At 47.4% G+C, this 26,120-nt stretch overlaps 1 protein-coding gene across 4 annotated transcripts in view; it reads right to left on the bottom strand.

Moving 5' to 3' along the window:
* DGKG (diacylglycerol kinase gamma) overlaps nt 1-26,120 on the bottom strand; it is a 165,596-nt gene that overhangs the window by 43,803 nt on the left and 95,673 nt on the right. For all 4 annotated transcript variants that reach the window (XM_082392943.1, XM_082392944.1, XM_082392945.1 and 1 more), the window contains one exon: nt 13,741-13,831. In XM_082392943.1, the coding sequence (XP_082249069.1) occupies nt 13,741-13,831 (91 nt within the window). The remainder of the gene's footprint in view (nt 1-13,740; nt 13,832-26,120) is intronic.

Here is a 26,120-nt window from a genome sequence, read left to right as displayed (position 1 = left end):
GGCTTAAATGGAACACCGGCCCCAGGGCCGCTCCCGGCGGGTTCCTGAGCTAAATCCTCCAATAGTTCCATGACGTCATGGGGCCCCCTCCCCCTGCTGGGACCCGGGTGGGGGGCGCCTCCTGGGGAGAGCGCAAGGAGGACGGCGGTCCCTGTGCGCACCATCGGCCATCGCTAACCTAGGACCGGGCTGGCAGGCTCGCCCCTGAGCCGAGGCTGTGCTGCAGCGGAACCCAGGTATTTACAGCCGGGTATGGGTCGAAACAGAGAGCTGTTGTCCCCGGCTTGCTGGCAGCAAGCTCGCACACGCCCCAAGTTGTGCTCAGAGTGGGCGCGGGCTGCGAGGTGCCGGACGCGGGCCGCCCGGGTCCGAGGCAGCAGCGCTGCAGGCGCGGGGTGGGGTGGGGTGCATCCAGGCCAGCCCGGTTCCTGCCCGCCTGGAAGCCGTTCAGGAATCTGCCGGAGCCCAGGCCGGGAGCCGCCCGCGCCCGCCTGCTCCAGGCCTTGCTGCGCCGGCCGCAGCTGTCGGCAAGTTCAACAGTCGTCCCCACTTGCGACGACAGTACCCAAAGCTCTAGTGTCTTTCTAAGCCAAGGGATGGTTTGTTTGGTGGAGGGCCGGTGGGTAGTCTTATTCATGCCATTCCCCCAACCCCCTCCCCCATCTCTCAGATCCTTAAAATCCCCATATTTCTGGGCAGAACTAGGACCCGCCAAGTTCTCCGTGCTCTCTGAGGGGCAGAGAGCCGAGGAGGTGAGAGAGGGCAGTGGTGCTTCCCTGCCCGGGCCTCGGGCTTTTCCGAGACCAGGGTGCGTACCTGCCGGCCTCGGTGACCTGAAAAAGGCGGCGGATCTGAGTGAGGCCGCCTCCATTTGAGCCCGGACGATCCTATTTAGGAAGGTCCTCAGAGAAGGAGATCCCATAATTTATTTGATGACCTGTTTCAGTTTTTAGCAACTAGGAAATTCTCCCGTCTTCTAACCTCGATTCACGGTGCCACGGATTACGCTGATTTTCTCCAGTTTAGAATGCAGATTGTTTTGTTTCATTCTCCTGCCATTGGGCAGTGTCTGCTCTCTGGAATGACCTCTTCCAGGCCAGATTATAAGATGTAACCCAGGCCTCGATGCCTCTGGGGGCATTTGTCCCCTTTCAGCTTGAAATTTTCTTTCTTGGGTTCCCTGCCTCTGCGTTATCTTGATTGTCTCTCCCATCTTTGGTGACTCCTTCCTGGACTTTCTTTTTAAAAATCTTTCTATTATGGATATTTTCAAATATGTAGGAAGATAAAATAATAAATCCCATGTACCCCAAATCTCAGCTTCAGCAATTAGCAATTCACAGCTAATCTTATTTCAACTCTACCCCAGTTCATTTGAACTATTTTATAGCAAATCTCTGATATTCTATCATTTCATCTATAAATAGTTCTGTATGTATCTCTAAATGATAAGACTCTTAAAAAATAGAATTATCTCAATTCGCTTATCACTCTTAAAAAGTAACAATAATTCTTTAACATTGATAAATAGCCAGTAATTGTTCAAATTTCCTCAACAGTCTCATTTGAAAAAAAAAAAATGTTTTGTCTGAAAGGTCTACAGATTAAATTTGGTTGATAGGTCTTTTAGGTTTCTTCTGATCTATAAATTCCCTGTTCTTTTTTTTTTTCTTGCCGTATAATATTTATTGAAGGAAATGGGTAATGGGTCATTTGTCCTGTACAGCAGAGCAAACTTTAACGTGCATACGAATCACTTCAGGATGATTAAAATGCAGATTCCGATTTGGGAGGTCTGAGGTGGCCTGAGACCACATTTCGACATCCTCCCTGGTGATACTGAGGTTGCATATATGATGGACCACACTTTGAGAAGTAAGGCCATGTAGCATTTTCCAGATTTTGGATATTGCTGATTGCATCTCTGAGGTGTTTTAAAAACATATTCCCAGCCTATCTGGAGGCTTGATCAAATTCAGGGTTGACATTTTGGCAAGAATACTCTATCAGTGTATTTCCTATTGCATCTCATCAGGAGGCACATAGTTTACTTGTCTCATTTTTTGGTGATGTTCAGGTTGGTTAGTGGGTTCAGGTGTCGTCAGCCTGACTCTTCCATTATAGAGTTCTTAATCAGCGGATGATGATCCTTGTCTGGACCCATTATTACAGTCCTTTAGTGGTAGGATACACCTGAGGACACCCTAACACCCTCTCTGTGCTCTTCTTCCAAATTTCTACAAACGCCATTTTCTCCATGAATTCTTCCTTTCCATTCTCCAAAAAGGATCTCTGTCTATCTCTCATCTCTGCATCTGTGTTCTCATGGAATCAAAGACCTGAAGAGTCTTGAAAGATCATTCAGTCTAATGACCTCATTTTATAGATGAGCAAAATGGAGGTTAAGGAGGTGAAAGGAATGGTCCATTGTCACATAGCTAATCAGAGTCATCAGATCTGGAATTAGACCTTTGGTCATTTAGATTGGCAACCAAGAGGACATGAGTGATTTTGTAAGGAGGAATTTTGGCAGCTGGATGAGGGCCAAAGCACAGAATCTTAGAATGGTAAAGCCAGATGGAACATTAGGTTTGGTAATGTCTGACTACCAAAATGAGAACAATGAGGCCTAGAGTTAGTAAGTGACCTTTCTAAATCACACGGCTGTCTCTTGCAAGAGTTAGGGCTTAATTAGGGCCACATATATAGGCCACAGAGTTGGGCCTACTTGCTTCTGTTTCTGCTGTACTCACTGCCTAAACTGCCATGCAGCTCTTTTATGCGTATTAAAATCCTACCCTTCCAGCTCAAAAGCTAACTCCTCTCTGAGGCTTTTTCTATAGAGGAAATTGCTCTAGCTAGAAATTGATGTTCCCCTTCTCTGAATTTTCATTGCATTGTTTTTCTGTCGTATATGGAATGTATATTCTGCTGTAGATCATGCATATTTGCCTGTCCCCAGGAGATTTTAAGCTCCCAGAGGGGAGGGACCATATGTTACATGGCTCTGTGTTTTCCATAGTTGTGGTATGTCTTACCCATTTCAGAAGTCCAATATAACTATTTTTTAATTGGAAGAATGTGTACAGAGATCCCCAAACAAAAACCAAGGTGTTCCTTAAAGAAACCTGACAAGGTTTTTTTCCTTCCAGATGAGTTCACACAACTTCCCAGGATGAGTATATTGACCGAATAAAGTGGACTGAATACCCAGATTAGGGAGAAATACGGAAGGTTAATCCAAGTCTGCAAGAAATGGTCCTCTGATCACAGCTAAGGGTACTCTATATCTGAACAGCTGGTGATAAGAATAGGACACATGGGGCATGATGTATATGAGACAAACATTAAGAGACAGAAGACAAAAAGCACTCATTCATCCATCAAGAATGTTGGGAACCTACTTTGTGCTAGACCCTGGGGATGGAGTGGAAATGGGACACAGTCCCTTTCCTTAAGGGACCTCCTGCAGGTCAACTCGAGAGGCAGTGATATCCTGCTAAATGCTTAACAGCAGGACCTCCAGGAAAAAAAGAAGCTCTGATCGTGGTGTTCCACAGTGTAAGTATTCCCACTATGGCCAATTTCAAGCTACAAATGTGACATCACCGAAAGCAGAGGTAGGAAGAGATGTGCCAGCAAGCAAGCTGGCCCCAGCATACCACTGAGAAGGCAGTAGATATTTGCATATCTGCAGGGCCTATGGCCAGAACAGAGAAATTTATTGGGAGTGAAAGAAAAGCAGTCAGGGCAAATAGTGCTGTCTATTTTCCCTAGAGAAGAACTAGAAAGAATGTTTTTAGTGTCAATAATCTGATGTGTATCCTGAGGGAAGAAAAGGGAAGAAATTGAGTGGTGTTGATGAGTGGTGATAGCATTTCTAGAAAGACAGTCTGGTATTATCTACATTAAAGACATTTTTTTGGCCTGGCATGTAGCTAAATCTTCCAGAGCAGTGGCTTCTCCTGCATTCAGAGGAGCTGTCTTATAGCATTTTCGGAGCTCATGTCTTGCTGTGGGCAGTTAGATACTAATACACATGTGTTATATGATAAGATTAATAGATATAATTTATTGAGTAAGTATTATGAACCAGGCACTTCATATATTTTATGTCTAATCCTTACAGCCCTGCAAGGTTGGTATTTGTATCCTCCTTTTTACAGATGAGGAAACACTGAGTCAGTGAAACGGAGGAAGGTCCTTGTTTTCCCAGTTTATCCAGGTTTGTGGTGGGCTTCATGAACTTACAGGTTTCCTACGGAAGATGCAAATGACAAGATCAAGAAGACAGTCCAGCTTATAGAGCATATACCTGAGGCCTGTGAATTTTGTGCTTTGTTACCTATGAGACTACTTTTGGAGTCTTCTAGATATAAGGGATTTGATTCTTCATTTTAAGGAGGACACTGGAAAAAATAGAGTCTATCAAGAGAAGAGTGGTCAGGGTAGTCAGGAGTCTGTACATCAAGTTGTATAGGAACTGGGGACGTTGGCAAAGATCAATAGGAGATGACATGGAAGATAGATTTCAGCCCTATGAAGGGCAGTCGTGTGGAGGAGCAGAAAGGCATGTTCTGTGTGCCTCCAGATTGTGGAAATAGGCCCAAAGATGGGGAATTCAGTCATGCATCCCACAAACACTTATTGGGCCTCTATTTTCTTCCAAGCATTGCGCTAAGGGCTGACAAGGGAAGGATATGGCGATAAAAGGGACATACATCCTTGTTCAACATCGTGAAGAACTTTCTGAAAGTCAGAGCTTTCTAACAATGGAACAGGCTTCTGGAAAAGTAGTGAGCTTCCTACCCTTGGAGTATTCAGGCAAAGGCTGGATGTGTACTTATCAGAATGTGCCAGAATGAATCTTTTTGTTGAGTGGTACATGGGACCAGATCCCCTTCCAGTTCAGAGATTCGGAGTCTTCATTCAGCCTTGCTTCGGCAGGCTGAAGTGCTGTGCTGAAAAAGTGTCATCACGGTCCCCCTCCTACCGCCCGTGTCCATCTAGCTGCATGCTCCGCGTTCTCTGACAGTGAGTGGTGGCGGGCCAGTTAGACTGGAAAGTGGCTGCCATCTGTGACAGGGATGATGGCATTTTGGCGGGTTTGTGTGGGCTCCAGGAATGCAGCATTGAAGCCATGTACACACAACCTGCTTAAGAACATCCCATGGGCAGAAAATGTTTTCTTCCTCTTCACCCCTCCTCTGTTGCTGTGCCAGGCGGGCACAATGGTGCCTTTGAGAGGGGCAGCTGGAAGGGGGTGTTGGCAGGGAGGCTGGAAGTAGAACATTGCAGCTGAGGGGGAACCAAATTCATTTCCAGGAGCAAGCCTGCCCTGGATGCCAGTTTCCAAAACAAAACTGCTGCTTCTCAGAGCGCACGGTGGTGGGTTGCCTCAGAGTTGGACAGAGGGCAAAGCCGTTTCCTATCCGCTGCTCCATCCTCCCCAAGTTAAAAAAAAATCCTGGTGTGTTGAGGCATTCTTGTTCTAGATGCAGATTCATGGGTTTTGCTGTCTGTCTGGGGAGCTCAGACCAACTTGGGGTGCATGGGGCTTTCTGAAGGGTCAGACTTGCCTGCAGATAGAGCGGGGCTGATGGCCATAGGGGGCAGGTAGGCTTCTTGGCCACCAGAGAGGGCTCAGGATGGAGACCCTTCCTTCTGCCTTTCAGAGTCGCTTCTTCTGACCCCCTAGCAGCCCTGCACCCTTGCTGCCATATGGGCCCTGCCCACTCACTGTCTTCACTCTCCTTGGTGGGAAAGAGGTGGGAGAACTCTGGCATTTCCTGTCCTGGGTTCACAGTTGTCCCAGACCCTCGGCTACTTTCAAAGTTCTCAGCAACAGCTCAGAGATGGGCGTGGGAGGTCTTCCCACTCACCTCACAGTTAGGAGAAGGCCTGAGTACCGGACTGCAAGCTCAGCCGTCTCCCACTCTGTGTTGCAGTTGGAGCAAGGTGGGTCCCTTTTACTTTGGCGGCTTCCAACAAAAAGGTATCACTTGAGTCCGGTCAAGTAGTAACTTCTGTTAGTGTTCACACTAATTATGGGATTTTTTTTACACTTGGGTTCAAATTGTACAATCAATAACTAGAGAGCAATTACTTCATTTCAGGTACCGGGGAGACAGGATGAATAAGATAGAGGCCTTGCTTCAGACAGCCGACTGCCTAAGAGATACGCCAAGTCCTGAATGGGAGCCCCGCCACCAACTCAGCTGACACATACATTAGGGGGAAAGCAGAGGTGTAATGCAGAGGCCAGCTCCTACTGGGAGGGCTGTGGCATTGTGGGAGCATGTGGGCTTTCATCTGATCTGATCTTGCGGTACTTATCTTGAGGAGACTCAATTTCCTTGAGTAAATAATACACACCATGCAGAATTGTTATGAGGATTAAACAAGACAGTGTACCAAAGTGCTAGGACAGACCTTGTTGCAAGGTGAGTGCTCAGGAAGTGACTGCTGTTGTTATTAACTTGTGGATCCCAATGGACTTGAGATGTAATGTGTATGTGCACACATTGTTTAACCGCTCCTTTGTTAGGTTATATGCCCTTCCTGAAAGAGTCAATTCTTCTCCTTTCTTAATTCCTCTTCTATAGAATACTAGGATCAGCAAGTTTACGACCTCACTAAGATAGATAACCAAAGACCTATCCACTATAGCCAATGAACATATTTGTATGTAATAGTCTCTGTCTGTTTCATAACCCAGTTGTAGAAGCAGAAAAGGATTGGAATAGTTCTCATCTAAGGTCCCTGAATCTCCTGAGTGTAGAGATGAAGATCATGAATTCTTTTCAATATTCTAAAAAGTCTAAGAGAAATAATTCATTTCCCACTGACAGGGCCTCACAGGTCATTATTATTTAAAAGATGCATTTGTTTGGTAGACATAGCTTGGGGAAAGTTATTCTTTCACTAAGGGACCTTGGTGGGTAGAAAAGTTAAGCTCGTTGGGGCAGAGGTTAGCCGAGAGATCGCCCAGGAATCTGTGTGGAGGTGCCCTGTAGCCCAACATGCTGAGTCATGTGACCCCAGCCTCAGTCTCCTGAGACCTCCTCGGGCCTCATCTATCCACTGTGCTGCATATACCCCCACCTGCTTTGTGAAAATGTAGGCATGAGAATTCATCCCTAAAAATTATTCCGAAGTCCTTGGGAGACACAAAGCATATGTAGCCAGGAGTCTGAAGACAAAGAAAATCAAAGCAATTCACAAAGAACAAAGGAAATGGAAAAGAACAAGAAAATAAAAGCATATGGATGAATGGAGGCTTGAAGCGAAATACAGGGTATGCATTTGTAGGGAATAAAAAAGAGGGTCATTTAAGAGAGAAAAAGTTATGTGTCAGAAACTGTAAGCAAACAATGGGATTTTTAAAGAGGAACTGACAGAAACACTTTCTTCGTAGTAGGCTGAAAGATTTTAAGGATCAGTGAAGGAAACTTATAGTCAGTGCGTGGCTGAAAGAGGTAGAGAGACGGAAAGGATGGAGCTGTGTTTAAAAATGGATAAAGATTTAGGAAATCAAAGAATCACAGAGGTCCTCCAGAGGCCTGCTTTTAAAGATACAAAGGCTAATATTATTACAGGATTGAAATAAGGTCAACATTAGAACAGTACTGATCCCTGATTGCTGAGACTGTGGGTTACTTTTCCTTTTCGCCTCTCTATGGTTTAAAATGTTCTACCATGGATTTGGATAGCTTTTATCATCAAGAAGAGAATTTAGCACACGTAGTAGGAGGGAGCGGGAAGAAACTGAGGTGGGGTATTTGGAGCAGTGAGAACCGTAGGATGGGCAAGAAGGAGAAATCTGAAGAGCAAGAGCTGCCTTGGGTGGCCTCACAGTGAGGATGCTGCTGGAAAGTTGGAGCCCCTGGACTCAATGGAGGAAGTGAATGGACTCCAGAGACGGCAGAGGATGTCCTCTAAGGCCCATTCCAGTCTTTGACTCCAGGGTTTGATGCGTGATCAGTTTGCCACCTTTTGTTTTCTAAGAACTCAAAATCCCCTGCAATGCTCTTCTCAACTTTCCCTTCCCCGTGAATACGTTTTCGTTTCATCTCCCCTGGAATCACTGCGGCTGTGTTGATGGGCTGAGCATTTGGCTAGTTCCCACCTTCATTACTCCAAGCTCTGAAAGGCTCTACCTGCCCAAGCTGAGAAGGTGTAGATGATGCCAGAAGAGGCCAAGGTGCTTGAAGTTCTCTTCCCTCTAACTGAGGAGTGTGCAACATTGCCAGTGGATGCCAAGGCAGCCATGGGTTCTTTCCTGCCACTTACTGGCTGGGTGAACTTGGCCAAGCTACTGAACCTGTAAAGTCCTTGTTTTCGCTCTTCTGAAAAATAATGACACTTGACTGGATTGGAGTAGCTAAAGATATCTGCTCAATCTTAAAGTAATCTGATTCATTATTTACTCAGCTTCTTTACATGCACATGGCTGTGCTAAATATTAGTTTTAGAATTTAGGATTCTCATAGACAGGGCCCATCTCATGATATGGCTTCAAGACCCCTAGTACTGTGCCCAGCACATTGCTTTTTGTAAAAATCACATTTAAAAAATTGAGATGAAATTCACCTGACACAAAATTAACCATTTTAAAATATATGATTCAGTGGCCTTCAGTACTTTCACTCACTCTATCTTTTTGAGGTGTTAGAATAACACAGTCTTTGGGGTTGGTTCCGTTTTGTTTTAAGCTGCACTGCACCTCCATGCTCATCCCCTTGTGAACTCACGCACAGGAAACTCTCCAGGTCTAGGACGTGAAGAACCTGCTGGGTCATTTGGCCTACAGGTGCATTTTCAGTTCAGCATTTGCTGTCAAACTGCTCTCCAGAGTGGTTTACCACTGCTGTCTGTCCCCCGGCAGTGTCTGAGAGTTTCCATTTCTGCTCCTTCTCCCATCATGGGGTGCGATATTCCCCATCGTGGTGTGGGAGCCCCACAGCACAGAGTAGGTAAAAGAAATGAACCAGCTCCGGCAATGTCACCACGGAGAGATCTCAAGAACTAACGGTGAGTGAAAAAGGCAAGCTGCAGAGCACAAAAGGGTTGTGGGAACTCGACTCCATCCAGAAAATTTTATTTCTTTGGTTACAAAGATACTTGAAGGGAATATAACAAAATATTGACAAACACCAATTCTAAGTGAGGGGGAAATGGGAGGGTTTGATATAAAAAGTTCTCAAAACCTTGTTGTATTAAAAATAAAAGACCCTCAATTAAAAGGGGGGAATTGATGTGCAGAGATCCCCAAAATACACTGGGTAACAGATTTTTTTGAAGCAGCTTCCACATTTGGACTCACTTTTTCCCCATGCAGAGGTTCATATTAGTGGAGCTGGCTAGCCTTCCCTTGTGAACATTGTTTAAAAGTAGATACAATATCAAGGAATTTTGGAAGTTCTTATTTTTAACCAGTAAAATGAAAATTTTCCACAGCTTGTAATAAAATAAGTGCTCAAGCAGAAGCCTGCCTCTTTTGCTCCATGTAACTACAGCTCAAAACCTGTGCAAGGCTATTCTGGGCCTGGGGTGCAGGAGGTGACTCACTGTGTCCCTCCCTCACCCTTCCCCCACCCGTTTATTCAGGTAAAATCAGATTAGAATAAACATCAAAGGCCGCTTTGGAAGGGAAGGGAAGTCAGAGACGTTGAGACCAGGGCTGATGACACCGATGTGGGTGACATGCTGGCTTCTTAATTAGAGGCAACCGCAATTTATGAGCACCCATTTCCCAGGAACGGCACTAACTTTCACAGCTTCCTTTGTGTGCCCGTGGAAGAAGCATTTAGAGCATGCATTCACAATATATATTTTTTTGCTCTCTTTTTCATAAATGTAAAAGTCTCATGCCTGCTTTTAATGTTATCTGAAATGTGAAAATAAATAAAGTATGTGACTACGAGCAGATCAAGTATACCTCATACCTGTGAGAATCTCTGCTCTAGAATAAAGTGCCAGTACTGCCCTGAAACTCCTGAGTTTTGGGCAAATCTGGATTTGAAGCCTGACCTGACCACTCAGAGGCTGTGGACCTCAGGTGAGCTTCTCGCTTTCTCTTAGCTTCTATGCCCATCTCTGGAAAGGTGATATGATACCTGCCACTTGGGGCTGCTTTGTAGATTCTGTGAGGCACGTAGCACCACTGCCAATTAACTTAAAAAAATAACAAACCTGAAAATGTTAATCCAAATAATAGCCTTGGGAAGTAGGCTAACCCCTTTCTTCCCATTTTATAGATGAGAATACTGAGGCCCAGACAACACACTTCCGCTGACGAGGGCTAATGCTTGTCCAGGCCAAGCCCCTTTCACTAAGTACCCCCCCCCACCCCCCGACCAAGTGTCTGCAGGTGAACAGTAGATCTGGAGTCACCTTCTCCCCAGCCTTAGTCTTTGACCCCAAAATAGTGTCCAGGGTGATTGCTCATGTGGCTCCTCAAGGCCCCAGGATCCAGTTTCCTTAGCACTAGTTAAGTAAGTATTATATTAACCAGCTCTTCTTGTATGTTCTGTCAACTGGGCTGTAAGCTTTATTTCAGAGAAGGGACCAAGTCTTCTAGGCCTCAGTTAGGCCACAGGCCTCTGAAAAACAGGCTGTATTCCTTGTGAGAGACTTTCAATGGAGACCTTCCCTGCATAAGCTCATTTTAGCTTTAAGTTTCACCATCCAAGTTTTACCAAGGTGACACACAGACACGAAACTAGAAATAGACTTTCCTATCTGTTCCCCCGAACCCCTTACCTTTGTGCCCTTTCTCAAGTCGCTGAACCTCTCAGCCTCAGGTTCCTCACCCATAAAGTGAGGACATTAATATCTTCCCTGCATGTTCTGTGGATCAAAATAAAATGAGATGCTGTGGGAAGACCTTTGGTAAACTTTAAGGCAGTTTCCCTCTCTGACTCTCCTCCTGTCCAGCCTGAGCCCCCTCCTTCCTCAAATGAGCGGTAGGACTGTGCCCTCTGTTCTCTTAAAGCATTTCTCAGCAGACCTGCCCAGCTGCCCCAGCTGAGAGGGGACCAAGTGGTCTCACATTCAGTAAAGGAGGAAGAAACAGTGCGTCCATGCTGAAAAATTCGCCGAATTTCTAGTGCTTGTTAGGTCAATCTCTATTTACTGTGTTCTAAGCTAAACTCCTTCCAGGATGCCTAAAATCTCCTGTCTTACAAGTTTCCAGCAATGAAATCTTGGTCAAGTTACTTAATGTATCTGAGCCTCAGTTTCCTCATTTAACAAAATATGATAATACTTGCCTCACTGGGTTATTGTATCAAATGAGGACACATTACAGTAGGCAGTCAGAGCCTGTGATTTTTTTTTTCCCTCTTCCTTGTTGCTTTTCTCTCCCTTCTGTTTATCTTTCTAAACCTCCGTGCCTCAGCTTGCTTTCTGTGACGAGGGGATAAGAATACCTGGCCTACTTAGCTCCCTGCTTGTTGTGTGACTCTGGAATAAAGGCTGAGGTAGGGCTTTGGAAACGATGACATGTAGTATAAATACCTGTGTGGGGTTATTCCCTGGATCGCTGACCTTGAACTGATGAGTGTGCTGGTTCTCCCAGGCCTGGGCTGTTGTGTGCAGTGGCCACATGTAGAAGGTCACTTAACATACCTTCTCTTACTGCTCTTCCTGAGGCCCCTGATGCTCTCACGTCTACCTGTGGTGCCCTGCAGCCTCCTAACACCTGCCACTCACACGCCTCCCCCTTCTGTCTCTTTCACCTCCTCTGGATCGCAAGACCCAGGACCGTCCACCCACTGCTCCCTGGATACAAAATGATGCCTGCCCCAAATCCTCCAGGCTGTCAGAAGCCGCCTGTCATATGAGCCCCCCATCCTTGGCCTCATGAATAAATACTAAAAAGACTCATTATGGAGAGCTAAGGAAAATAAGACGTGCTCCCAAAGCCCCCAACGGCCCACAGTGTGAACACCCTCCCCCGCTGCAGAGGCCACCAGCCCCCTCTGCGGTTGAAGAAGAGCCGCTGAGTATTGGACTCAGAGGGGGCCCGGGGTGCTGCCGGCTGGGAGCTGGGAGGGCGGGGCCCACAGAGGCAGGGGGGCTGAGCTGCTCTATTCTGGGCACAGTTTCAAGGCCAGCTGCAGGGAGAACAAGCAGTCGCTGTGTGTCTGCAGCTGGCAGCGGTTAGGCCAGGGCTGTCCCTCACTTGGGGTGTATTTAAAGACACCCCAGCAGATGATCATGCCAACAGCAAAAATGCACACATAGCTCCAGCCGCGTTCAGTCTCCAGCCCAGCCCTCTCCTCCTTCCCTGCAGCTCCCTGGCCGTGGATTTACGTATCCATAGAGGACGGCGGGCTCCTCAGCCTTTCCCCGGTGGAGGTGGTACCACCTGGGGACATGTGCCCCCGGCTCCTGGGCCTCTCTGTCCTCTGACTGAGCCGGCTAAAAGTTCAGGGGATTAGCTGGGGCGGCTCCTCCCACCCTCGGGTTGGTAACCCGGCAACCGCTGGGGAGAGGCAGGCAGATGAGTCAAAGAGAAGCACAGAATCTCTGGCTTTGTGTTTTGTTTGTGAAAACTCCCTGTGAGCGCAGGCTGCCTTCTGCAGGGAGTGGCAGGGCTTTCCCACACTGCTTCAGGCGAAGTGCTCCTCCCCCAAGGGATGCCCGGGGCCCCCTTGACTGCTACTGCAGGCTTAGGGACAAAGCCCATGGGCCGAGAGGAGCCCATCCCCGCCGAACTCTCTGACCGCCTTTCACTTGTTTTTCTCAAGTGAAAACAAGACTACAGGCCTGAATCCCATGGGAAGGGGTTGGGGGGGCGGTGCGGTGCGGGTTGGTAAACTGAGAACTATGGGCAAGGCACCCGATGGGCCTGAGGTCCAGCAGAGCAGAGACAGCAGGTGTGCAGAGAAGTTTGGGCTTTCAGGTGGCCAGAGACCAAGCAGACCTTTTCATAGAAGTGACAAGACCTCACGAGAGCAGCCCAGCAGATGCGGGCTGAGAGGTGGGAAGTGGGCAGCTTATCCGCCGGGATGGGAAGCTGCCAAGCTAAGTGTCTGAGGCAGGCTGCTCCAAGTGCCGGCAGAGTGAGGAAAACACGAGTGCACCAGCGGGATCGTCTGTGTAATTGGAGGGGCCTGGTTCAAAATGCAAATACAGGGCCCTTTGCTAAAAAATCATCAAGAATTTCAAGACAGTGTCAGAAGAGCATTAAACCAAGGGTCCTTCTGAGCGACTGTGCAGGTTGTACACCCATGAAGCCGGCCCTGGGTGCCTGTGAGTCAGCTCCTTGAAAGCAGCGGCGGGCGAGCTGGGGGATGTCTGGCCACCTCCGGCCTCAACCCCAGACCCCTCAGCCCTGTGGCCATCAGTTCCCAGACTTTTACCAGGCTTGGGACATTGCCTCTACCCTCACAGCAGCTCCTCTCCCTGCGTGGGCAGCACCTGTCTTCACCTCTTGGAAAAGGGGAAATTTCAAGGCTACAGCGGGGAGAGGGCTGAGGGCCGGAAGGGACTGCGGCCCTGGGTCCGCTGGGCCTCTAGGTCTCAGAGCCCCAGGACTCCCTGGACGGGCCGAGAAACGCAGGCCCCATGACTGGAGCCTCCTGGGAGTGAGGCCGTGGATGTGTTGGGAACAGGATGGATGTACAATGGACTACACTTGGGATCACCTCTTGAGGACGCTACAGGACATGTCCTGAGGGTGTGTAACAGTCCAGGAGCAGAACCAAGGTCCAGCAAGTCTTGGGAACTCACCTCCAACTCTATGTGGTCGTGGAGTTTCTTGCAGGTGGCTGCGAAGGTCTCCGAGGTGCCGAATTCAAAGTACCACAGCTTGTTCTTCATCCTGGACCACGAAGCAGAAAGATGGCTCAGTGTTCTGTGTTTGAAATGGTCGTGTACAACAGCTCTGCTGTCGGTGTCCCCAGCCTTATGTTTTCAGCACTTGTTAATCGGATCAGGGATGGAAGATTTTTAACCAACCGTTCTTGCTATGAACTTAGAGAAAAACCCATTTATTTCTTAGACATCATGGCTACTCTGGGTGAACTGCCAATGGATCTGTGAACTTCCTGGTCAGAGCAGGAGAAAGGCCTGCTTTGCCTCCGTATCTGGATCAAGGGAGGAGTTCCATGAAAGTCAACCAGAGGTGGCAAGGGACAGCATGCTCTCTGGTCACTGTCCTTTCTACTATTAACGCAGAGGAACTTCAATAGTTGGGGTACAAAGGGACGATCAGACAGCCCTTTGAGACTTGAGCGATGTACACTCTCAGGACAGAGGGGGAACAGCCTAACGTTAAACCAGCTAAAATGTGTGCTACTTTGCCTATGCTTTGATTGGGAGAAGCAGAGTGGAGAGAATTGGACACAGATTTGCAGGCAAGGTGGAAAGAGAAGAAAAAAAGTGAGTTGTTTGCTAGCAATAGTTCCCCCCACTTCTTTCTCAACTGTGTTTGCTTAGGCTATGACAATCCTTGTTCTGTTTGCTTCAAAGGAAGAGCTCACTATTTGGAACTTTAAACATTTTCAACATTTTCCTTATTGGGGAAAAAAAAAAAACCACAATGGGGTTCCCACGCAGCTGGGAGCTTTGCGAAGTCAGATGGTGTGTCCTGACACTTGGTCGTTTTGATCAGATGGGCTCACCAGGAAGTGTTTCTGAAGGTATTCCATTCCTTCCATGCCAACTGTCATCCCCTTATCAGGGGCTGGCTAAGAGAAGGGACACTGTCCAGTTTATAAGCTGGCAGATTCTGCTGAGGAAGGGTTAAACAAAATCACATTCTTCTCGGCACACTCTTCAGGAGAGAGGACGCCGCTTTGCGTATTGCGGATCCTCCATCCTCAGATCTGTGGGCTAAGAGGAAAGGAGCATTCTTCAAAGGCAAGAAGGCTCTTATTTCTTCCTAGTATTCCTTAGGTCAGACTGTTTAGAATAACAGACAAAACTTTTCCCTCTACATTTCTCAAAGAGTCCACCTAGAACTGGAAGATGAGACTGTGTCCTCCCACTGCGTGAAGATTTCTAAGACCTAGTTGGGAAGGTTTCTGACTCTTGGTATGCAGGAGAAGAAATGACAAATGATGAAGGCAATAAGAATAAGCAAGATTTGTGGAGTTATGCTCACGAAGAAGGTTAGAAGGACTGGGTGTGCTTTAAGTAGACCAGTGCTTCTCAACCAGCGTGCTGCGGCACAGGTACGCCTGAGATACCGATCTCCTCAACCTTCAGGGTGGCCAGGTTGGGGTCTGGGGCAGGCTGAGCACCCCCCCCTCCCCATGCCACAGCTGGCATTCTCTTCTGTGTGAGAGAGATGCCAAACAAGTGCTTTTGTTTTCTATGCCTGCCATGATATACATAGGAAACACTGCTCTGATCGCTAGTTCTCTGTATGCACAGTAAGGTGAATACAAACTACCTGGGCGTTTCATTGAAATGCAAATTCTGATTCAGTCATTCAGGATTTGGGCATAAGAATTCCTTGTTTTCTAATAAGCTGCTAATGCTGGTCCAGGGATCACACTTGGAGCCGTGAGGATCTGGAGACTACATTTGTGGTTCTGAGACATTAGTATTCATAAGAATTACTTGGCGAATGTGATTAAAATGCTAGTTCCTGGGGTCCCATTTGTAGAGATTCTGTGTGATAGCTGTGGGGCGGGGCCCAGGAATACGCATTTTTATGAGTGCCCATGTGATCATTATGCAGGTGGTCAGCTGTCAGGACTTTGAGAAACATTGCTCTAGATACCAGTGAAATGACAGCCAAGGAAGAGGACAGACCGATTAACCCTGAAAGAGAGGATTCCTCAGGGAGGACAGAATGAGGGTCAGTGCCTTTCAATAGACAGTGATGGCAAAAGACCCAGTAATAAGAAAAACACAGATTGTCATAAATGTCAAGGTTGAGGATGCCTCTCCAGCAATGAGAGCATCTCTGCAGCCAGGAGACCCGCATTATGATTCCATTTTCAAATATCACTGCTGGTCTGAATCATGACTTTTGAAAGTTATTGCCAGGAGATTTAGAGTTTTAATAAAAATTTCCAGAAGCCACATGCTATTTTTGCCCAGAAGTGGCTCTTCTGATGACCTAATAAGGTTAAGAGGTCATGGTTAGGTCAGTATCGAAGAATGACTGAGAGGATCAGACAGACTGCTCTTCCATTGCTGGTTAAGTGTCCATTGCTGGCTGTGTAACCTAAGCCTCAGTTTCCTGATCTGTAAAGTGGAGATAATAAAAAGATCTGCTTCAAGGGGTAGTTGAGAAGATTAAATGGGATGACTGCAAAGCACTTCCCATAATGCTTGCTGCATGATAAACTCACCAAGACTGTCAGCTACTTACTTATCAGTTATAATTTCAATGTCTTTTGAGTTGGCATGTTTGGATAACATAATAAGGTTAAATGACAGATCAGGTTGGGTAGCCGTAGACATTATACATTCAAATTTTTCTGGGACAGAAAAATATGTGATCATATTTGTCAGATCATGTGTCTTGACTTTTGGTTAAAAATACATGTTCCCGACATGTCTAATCTAATAGATTTTTTCCAGAGTCACAGACCACACCCTAATCCTTGGTTAATTATCTTGACTGCTCACATGATTGTCCAAAGACATGATGTTGATTGCAAATATGCTTTTAAGAAAGTGCACGTTTGGTGTGAGACAAAGTAGTTATCTATTCAAGAAATATTCGTCGTGCCAGGACTAGATAGGGTGCACTAGGTGCAATGAAGAACAAAACACAGCACTCCACGGGCCAGACACCTGGGAAGGGCAGCCAAGGAAACAGATCATAGGGTCGTGTGCCAAGCACTGGGACCACCTAGGAGGTGGGACATCCAATGCTTAGTGGGACCACCACTCATCCTAGGTGGGTGATGAGTTCCGAAGGATGTGGAAAGGAATGGGGAAGGTGGAGGAAGAACATTCTAGGCAGAGGAGAAAGCCCAAGCAATGGCACAGGGTAAGAGAGAGCATAGACCTGCTGGAGGGGATCTGGAACTCAAGGAGGGGTGGATTGGCCAGATAAGGCTGGAAGGGCAGATAGGAGCAAGATTATAAAGGCTGGGATGCCATGTTTAGGTGTTTGAGCTTTATCTTAAAGTCTATAGTGTGTCATGGACCATCCTTAAGTGGGGGTGGTGATAGGGGGTGGCAGTAGTGACCTGAACAGACTTGTGCTTTTTAAAGATCACTCTGTCCCAAGTCTGGAGAGTGGACTGCAAGGGGTGGGTACAGACTGGAGGCCTGGAGAATGGTTTTTAGGTGGTGTAGAAACTCAGGAGAAACCCAGGAGAGAATTGGGAAGGACCTGAACAAAGGTAGTGATAGTAGAGCTCAGGAGAAGAGAAGGGATTCACAAACTAAAATACAGGAGGTGGAATTGACAGGGCTGGTTTGTTGTAAGGAGTGAGTAAGAAAGAATAGTCAAAGTGACACCCAAGTTTTTGTCTGAGATGGCATGATTGATGGCAGGTGCTGTTCACTGAGAGAGTGGCGCAGATCAATTCTCCAGTGGCAGTCCTCTTTGTAATTGAAGGACAGCACTTTTGTGTTGTGGCTCATCTGTCCATCCATCCATCCATCCACCCACCCACACATGCACTCATCCATCCATTCACCCATCCATACATCATCTATTGAGCCATACTATGGACCAGGCACTGCATAAAGGCCTGGAGATAAGTGATGAGTAAGACAGGCAGGATCTCTGCCTCACAGAGTTTACATACTTTTAATAGCTTCCCCAAGATGCTAACCTCTGCCCCACAGGGAACTATGTGTTCAAAATCTGACAGCTTTTGGGACTTCCCTGGCGGTCCAGTGGTTAAGACTCCGTGCTCCCAATGCAGGGGGCATGGGTTCGATCCCTGGTTGGGGAACTAAGATCCCTGCATGCCGCATGGTGCGGCCAAAAAAAAAAAACAAAGACGAAATCTGACAGCTTTTATTTCTCCTCTTTTAACTCGGGCACATTTTAGTTAGAAGTAAATACATTCTATTCCTATGGTTCTTTGGTTTTGCACTCTGCTAAACATTTCACGTATACTATCACTTTCGATTCCCTGAAGAGCCCTGTGAAGTAGGTACTATTACTGCAAGTCAGGGAAGACTTGGGGGAGAAGTAAGTTGCCTAAGGTTGCAGAGCAAATAAGTGCGGAGGGGACACCCAACCCTGACTGTCGGACCCCAGAGCCTGTGCTTTGCTCCCCTGCCACGGTATCTTCTCATGCTTTTGCATGTTGTGTGGTGTGGTGGTGTGTGCTCCTATTACACTGCCTAGGCTGCCCTGGTTGTCCTTCACGAGGCTGTGAAATGGATGCAGGTGTGGGCCTGGGGTGTTAGTGGCTGCATCATGCACTAGGAAATGCTGTCTGATGAAGAGTGTGTGTCGCCCCCCGCCCCCCTCCCCCAGGTCCCAGTGGCCAGGGAGGTTCTAGAGGAGTTTCAATTGGATTTGTCACAGGAACCTCCTGGTCTTGAATCTACACAGTCTCAGAAAGTCAGGGAGACCAGAATTGATCCCTAGAAAAGCCAGATGCTCCCAGGACACCCTGCACCTTTCATTCTCTCTGCTCACCCAGAAATGAGGCAGAGGCAGTGCCCTTGCACCATCTCCTACACAGAGTGAAACAGGGAAAGCTGGGAGACAAACGTAAATTGTTCCTTGGGTACCTCCAACTTCAGCTTCAACGCCGGCCAATTTTGGCCACTCATAACAAGAGAGGGTAGTGTGGCCTAATGCAAAGACCCCACGATGGAATCGAGGAGCCCTGCCTTCAAATTCTGACTCTGCCCTTTATGGGTTATATAACTTTGAGCATTTTTTTTACTTTTCTGAGCCTCCTTACTCTTAAAATGGGTAAATACCTAATTCACAGAATGTTATAGATACTGAATGAGACATGTAAAATCATCTAGAACAGCTCTTGGTCTATAGGCCCTCATCCCCTATACACATTAAAAGTTTGTTGATTGAATGTCACCAATGGCCTGTCAATAATCAAAGTACTATCTTCCTAATGAAGGTCACATATCTTGTTTCTCAGAAAAATTGCCGCTAGCCTTATATTAGATAATACAGAGGAGGATTACTTTGGTTGCCTCTGTCCTGGCCACCAAAATGTTTGAAAGTACAAAGGCTGGGGCCATGGGGGTAGGGGCAGAAGAAGGAAGAGACTCCTCTTGGGATAAAGGTTGATCAGGTGGAGATGATTGAGGCCCACTAATGGTGGGCCCTCAGGTGGAGGTTGTCTTCAGGCCAACCTGGGGTGAGGTTGACACAGGCCAAGTGACACAGAGAAGACAAGACAGACCCTCTCTTTGTATATGTTGGGAGGTTGTCGCCAAGGACTTCACTGGCAGGCCTATCTGAGGCCGGGTTCCCTAAAGGTTTCTCAGCTGCTCTGAAAACAGGAAGGAAGGCAAGCTCCCAGCCTACTGTCATTGTGTACCGAGACACCAGGGAGCAGTAATCTGGATTCTTTGGTTCTGTCTACACTGGCAGAGCAGATTTGTATAGCATATAATCAACAGGTTATTTGTTGATCTGGAAGTAGAGAAAGCCTCTCATCAGGGAGGCTTTGGGCTTTTGGTTTTGCACTCTGATAAATATTTTACACATATTATCTCTTTCCATTCTTGGAAGAATCCTATGAGTAGGTACTCTTGATACAAATAAGAAATTCACAGGTTGAAGCAAATTCACCTCTGCCTCATCTTCTCTTTTCCCCTTCCCCTTTTCCCTCTACCAGCACCAGCACCTTTCCAAAGCCTTTGGTAAAAGCCAACAGGCATGTGATACCCTATAATTTGACAAAGCCCCCACTCTTCCTGCTAAGTAGACAGCCTGACTGCCAGCGTTCCTCTTGTCTTTTGGAGATGTCTCCCCCGCCACTTTACCCTTAGCCCTTGCTGGAGGTTTGCTGCTGCTGCATGGGGCACTGGTTTTTGTCTGTTTCATTTTCAGTTGTACAGGAACATGGCATTTGGAATCCGTGAGCCTAGGGTTCATGCCTGGCTCTGCCACTTCCTGGTTAGACAAGTTATTTCAGTTCTTTGACCCTTCATTTCTTCTTCTACAAAATGGGAATGTTATTTTCTACCCAGCAGAGTTGTGAAGCTCACGTGGCAAATGCAAAGCACCAAGCAGGTGTTCAACACATGGAAAGTGCTCCCTGACTGTTCTATCTTGTTGCTAGGAGACACACTCACTGGGAGACTCGCTCCCCAAAGGCTGCAGGGGTAAGGGCAGGAGCAGTGTGCCGGTCTATCCCAGGCAGCCAATATTTTTTGAAGAAAATAAAACTAACAATGTTTTAATGACTTCTGGACTGCTTTTTCTGCATCCCTCTTCCTGAGTTTTTTTTGGCCCACCATTTCTTTCCTTCTCATAATCACCTTTCAGCTGGAGATGACTAATCCTTAACCAGTTGTCCTGAGGATGGTTTCCAGGTCCACGAAACTCCTAGGTTCACTGTCAGGGTCTAAACTACCCTGGTGAACCTGTTCTTGGGGCAGAAGCCCCTTGCCTGGGCTCCAAGGGACTCTCAGTCATATGGAGGAGCGGCAAACAGCAGCAGTGACACCATGGGTTGATTCTATTTCTGGGCTTTCTTAATTTCCCCCTGCTTTCTAAGAAAATAATATTGATTATCAGTTGAATCTTTTCATTTGACACATGAGGGGAAAATGAGACGAATTAAAAATGTTCTTTTATATTTGTCAGCAATTTAGGGCTGGATTCAGTCACCATCCTGACAGCCTATGAATAGCCCGTCTTCAAGGATGTCCCCAAGAAAAACCAAGCTAGCTGCTGGGCATTTTCACCAGCAAAGGCAACGAGCTTCTGGTGGCCCTTTTCTGATCATCTATGAAGTTTTAAGGGCAGGAGACTTTTGAAGTCATCAAAACATGAAAACATCTCTTTGGACGTAGAAGGCTACAAAGAAGACACTAGAGCTATTTCTAGAAATAGGAGCCCTTGAAGTGAAGGTATTCCTCTTTGTGGTTTGGACTTTGATAATCAGGTTCCCTGAGTGGGTCATGACTCGATCAGTCAGTTAGGCCTCTCTCAGCCCAGTGAAGCAGATGCTGCCCACGTGATGGTGCTCTGTGTTGTGCTGAGGGAGCCGAATGATATGGGGGCCATGCTGGGCCAGTGGGCAGGAGACTCCCCTCCAGCCCCAGTTCTCATACACACTAGAAGGTGATACCGCAAGAGTTACTTGGGGACTCCCAGACTCAGTTTCCTCATCCTATAATGAAGGGCTCAGAACGATGGATTTCTGAGATTTCTCCAAGCTCCGTGAACAACCTGAGATAACAGGATACAGGGTAGGGTCGGATGGCCCACGTGCACCACAACCAGTGCCGTGTAGAAGTGTGGGCCCAAGTATTGCCAGAGCTGCCATTTTTTACAAAGATGCCAGAAATGTGTTTTATGTAAAATCTCCTGATTATTAAAGTTGCAACCAGTTCAACTCTTTAAAAGCACACTGTATAGGCCAAAAACTACACATCCAGGGAGAACTATGCCTAGCCAACAGGCTACTTCAGTACACTAGCTATACATTTTCATAAGGTTCATCTCAACTAAAAAACAAAAACAAATGATCTCACCTAATACCATGGGTTTGCTGGGTTACTGGTGGTGGTATTGCTATGACTACTAAAGACAGTAGACTGGTGCCAGGTTATTCAGGAAAATAGTAATCTAGCACAACCAGACAGGTATGATAGCAACACAGGAAGGGCAAATGCAACTCGAGCTGAATGACGACTGTTAGCAATAATACCGAGACTACTTTATCTGTTAACATTTTACATTATGTGAATCCCAAGTGCTTTTGGACGCTTAGTAATTGTGTTAACTAAAGTTTAGATCAAAGGTTTCAAAAAGAAAAATAAAAGCCAAGGTAGGTAGGCTTAGTTCTAAGGCCAGGATGTCCAGTCCTGTAAGGGACCACTAACTGTCACCTCACAGGTGCTGCAGAGGCCATCTGTGTTACCTGCACACCCAGCTGCCCTGGCCCATCAGAGAGCTTGTCACCACACCGAATCCACCCTGCATGCTGTCCCCTGCTCTCGCTGTTCACTGGAATGGCACTCGGTGACCTGCAGGCACAGAGCTGTGGATGGCAGGGGCTCTTCCAAGAGGAGGTGGTGACCCCTTTGGTACAAGGGAGAGTGAGCCCCCAGCAGTCAGGAAGCAGGCTTTATAAATAGCTGTTTCTGTTCTCTGAGTGTGACTCTTGTGCCCGCTGTTCCTGCCAACAGATTTGTCTTGGCTCAGCTCAAGGGGCGAGGTATTCCCTGGCTTTTTTCCATACTGGGGACAAGACTGGTGTTTATGGCGCTCAGAAAAATCTAGGGTGGTGAATGGACGGGAGGACTGGAGACCAGAGTCCAGGAGCGTGTGGGCAGAGGTATGGGGAACAAGAAAGAGGGGAGCACTCAAGAAGGTTCTAAAGAAAATGAAAAGACCAAGAAAGGAGGGAGAAACCCGCCTAGCATGTATTTAATAGTATATAGATCGAATCCTCTTAATAACCTATGAAGGCACTTCTGAAGTCATTTTCATGTGTGAAAAGTTACCTGCAAAATCACAGATGACAGAGTGTTTGCACTTAAGGGAACTTTGGGGTCCAGGGATTCCCAGCCAGGAGATCACAGGTTCCAAGGAATATTCCAAAGTATGGAAGGAGTCCATGAGTTGCTGTCAACATTTCTTAATACGTAATAGTACTTGGGCATTTACTCACAACAAAGACTGCACAGACTAACTAGTGGGTTAAAGTGTTTTGTGACGTCAAATGGAATAAAATCAATTACATCGGTTACTCTTGGCAACCAGAGGAACTGATTGAATGGCAAATGGATATTGTTGATTCATAAAGATGGAAAATGAATGATTACTTAGAACAGCCTTATGGCTGACAGAAATCTTATTCAGTATGGCACCGATGGTGGGGGGCTGGTGGCGAAGAATAAATAAAAATAGTGCACTACTGGATACGATCTGGGTGCATGCAGAACCATCACTCCATACCAGCTCTGGATGGTGCTTCCTTTCTAAACCATAGCAGCCTTCTCAGGGTACAGATTAGGAAACTGAGACCAGTCCTCGAGGATGCAGTGGCTGGAATTCGAACCCCAGCTCCCAACTTCCCATCCTTATCCCTTACGCTTCCACTCCCCCCGCTCCTCCTGCGGCTATGCCCCAAAGGCATCTGAGAGAAGTGGAAAGGTCAGCCAAAGCCACAAGGGCTGGTGACTGCAAAGCTGCGGGCCATTCTCATGCCTGCCTGTGGGCTGGCTTTGATCACATCTACCGCTCAGGCCACGGGAAGGCCACGAGCTCCAGCTCGAGGTTGGCTGGCTCGTTGCTCAGGACCCCGCGGTGCTTTTCCCCACAGAGTGTGCAGTCTGGGTCTCCCTGATGGTCTCCGGTCTCCACTCTTGCCCCAAAGTAACAAAGGGCCAAACCCACTGGCCTCATCCAGAGCAGTGTCTCTACCCCTTCAAGGGTAATTCTAAACTGCAGAGAATCTGCTCCCTCTGAGCAGTGACCCTTCTCTTGCACACAAGACAGTTTGTTTCCGTGGACTAGGGACAGAGTCTCCTTTGGTTGGCGCTCCCGAATTCTGCCCGGCACCCAACAGTATCTCCTGCTAAGGGCAGGACTCCAGCACGAAGCCAGCCAAAGTCTGAAACCGGACCCTCCCCCAGTGCAGCACCCGGAGACACACGTGTGTGCAGGCACACACCCAGGCCCAAACAGGGAGGCTTCTCTCAGGCTCTCCATCCACGGGTACCGAGCACACTCATGGCCTCTGATGCTCTGAGGCCCCGGGGTCTCTCCAAAGCCCGACTTGAGAACCGCCGCGGTGATGGGAATGCCACCACATGGTCCTGCCACTTTGGGGGTGACCCTCAGGAGAGACAGCGGGTGAGGCAGCTAGGGTTTTCCTCTCCTGAGGGCCTGAGTGTCTTGCAGTCAGTATCTGTCCTTGCCAGGAGAAAACAGCTACCGTCCCCCATCCAAAAACGTAAAAATAAAAATAAAAATAAAATAAAAATCTCACCGAGTTTGGCTGTTTTTAGCAATCCTTTCTCCCTTTGAAGATTTATTTGTGGAATGAAAATCCCCTTCAGGCCTATTTGGCTGAGGCTACAGGGCTCTGAATAAGCTCGATCGCACAGTTCTCAGACAGCAAAATCCAATACGGGGACAAAAAGCAATCCTGCTCCCGGAGGGAAAGGGGCAAAGGCAGATGGGTGTGGGGTCTCTAAGGTTCTGTAACAACTGCTTAGCTGTTGTACAGCTTTTTGATTCCGAGCTACGTTTTGCCAGCACTCACACATCCATCAGCCCAGGAAGCTGGTATCTGAAGGCAGGAGGGGACGGTTAGGGCCGAGGTGGGGAGGACGGCAGATTAGAACATAGCCCTGAACACCTGGAGAAGGTAGGCTGAGGAAGCCCTCAGAAGCTCCTGCTGAGGAAGGCCACTTCCTGGGTCCTGAGCAACCAAGGTTAGAAACTGAGGAACTGTCTCGGGGAGCAGGAGGCAAGCCCCCAAAGCAGGTCCACACCCTCACCCTACCGCAATGCACGCTACCAGCATTCCCAGGGAGGCCCCGAGAGAGACGGCAGAGCTTCCCCTCCCTCTCCGTGCCCTCCACTCCAGGTCACCCCCAGCTGTTGGGAATCCCTCAGTCCCCACTTATCCAGTGTCTATTTTGTGCTGGACCCGCACTAGCTGCTTCAGGAGCCAAAGGGTCCCCTCACGGGGTCCTCACACCTGTCTTCTGTGGTGGGTGCTATGTGGTTATTTTGCAGATGCGTTTGGGGCTGTTGTTTCTTGGCAAATGCACGGCTGGCCTCGAGTGGTATCGTGGTGTCTGAGGGGTGCTGGTTGAATATCTCTCCCTCCCACGACCAGCCTTTCTGAGCTTGAGGCGCTGCCCCATTTGTGATAGGTCAGGTTACAAAAGTTCCATGCTTAAGCCAGTTGTTTGTCACTTGGAGCACATTTTCCCATAGAAACAATGTTATGTTGAGATTGGGTTCTCAGAGTAACTACCAAAGGCGATTAGCCTGTTAGGTATCCAATGTCTAGTTTTGGACACAGCTTGGTAGAGCTAAAAGCCCTGGTTAGAAGCTAGAAAGGCCTGGGTTCCAGCCCCAGGTCAGTTACTTACTTGCTATGTGGCCTTGGGCAAGTCATTTAGTCTCTTTCCCTTAGTTTCTTCATCTTTGAATTAGGATGATATTTCCTACCTTGCAGGGGTTGTTGGGAATATTAGTTGAGAATGTATATGTGGGTCCTCTGACATACACTCAAATAATGAAGGAATAGAACTCCACTGCCACGTATAAAACTGGCTTTGTGGCCTCATGGATTCTGAGTCCCAACTTGAAATACAAATGGCACGTCTTTCCTGCTGAATTTGGATTGGAGAATATTTGCTTTCCTCAACTTCCTGGAAAAGAAACATGGGGACTCTTCCACCCTAAAATCCCTGGTGGCCACCCTGAAGTCTGGGCTGGAGTTCTGATTAGACTGGGACTGGAGTTGCCAGAGGGAAGTAAGAAGCAGAAGAGGTAGGAAGGGGAGGAAAGGGCACGACTCAAGTATGCATCGTATTTCTTCCTTTGGCTTTCATAAAACTGCACGATGATCTGGTTACTTTCTCCGAAGTTTCCTGTGCCTTCCACACCATAAGCCAGTTGGATGCTTCCTGGTCAGAATTAAATACAGAGTAAGGCAGTTCCCTCCTTGCTCCCTCTACCTTTTAAATCATGAAATTGTTAGCAAGGCAAGTCAACAATTCATTTGATGGGGCAGATACCTGAATAAATATCCTCTTCCCATCTTTATTCCATCTTCTTCCTGTGCTGCTTTGAAAAAATCTTAAATGGGAAGGCATCAGCCAGAGCCTCCTTCTGCCTGAGAAGACTGCAGTATACACCGCCAGCAAAATCCTTTCTTTTTTGCCTTTTTGAAAATCTCATCTGTATGCTCTTGGCTTTGCTTCCACTCGGACGTTTGTGACTTCTTCTACTTATGTACACACTCCTAACACCTATTTCAGTGACGGTGATCATGTGAACTTGT

Source organism: Balaenoptera borealis, assembly GCF_965194805.1.
Source record: "Balaenoptera borealis genome assembly, chromosome: 5".
Lineage (NCBI taxonomy): Eukaryota > Metazoa > Chordata > Mammalia > Artiodactyla > Balaenopteridae > Balaenoptera > Balaenoptera borealis.
This window is presented reverse-complemented; position numbering and strand designations above follow the sequence as displayed.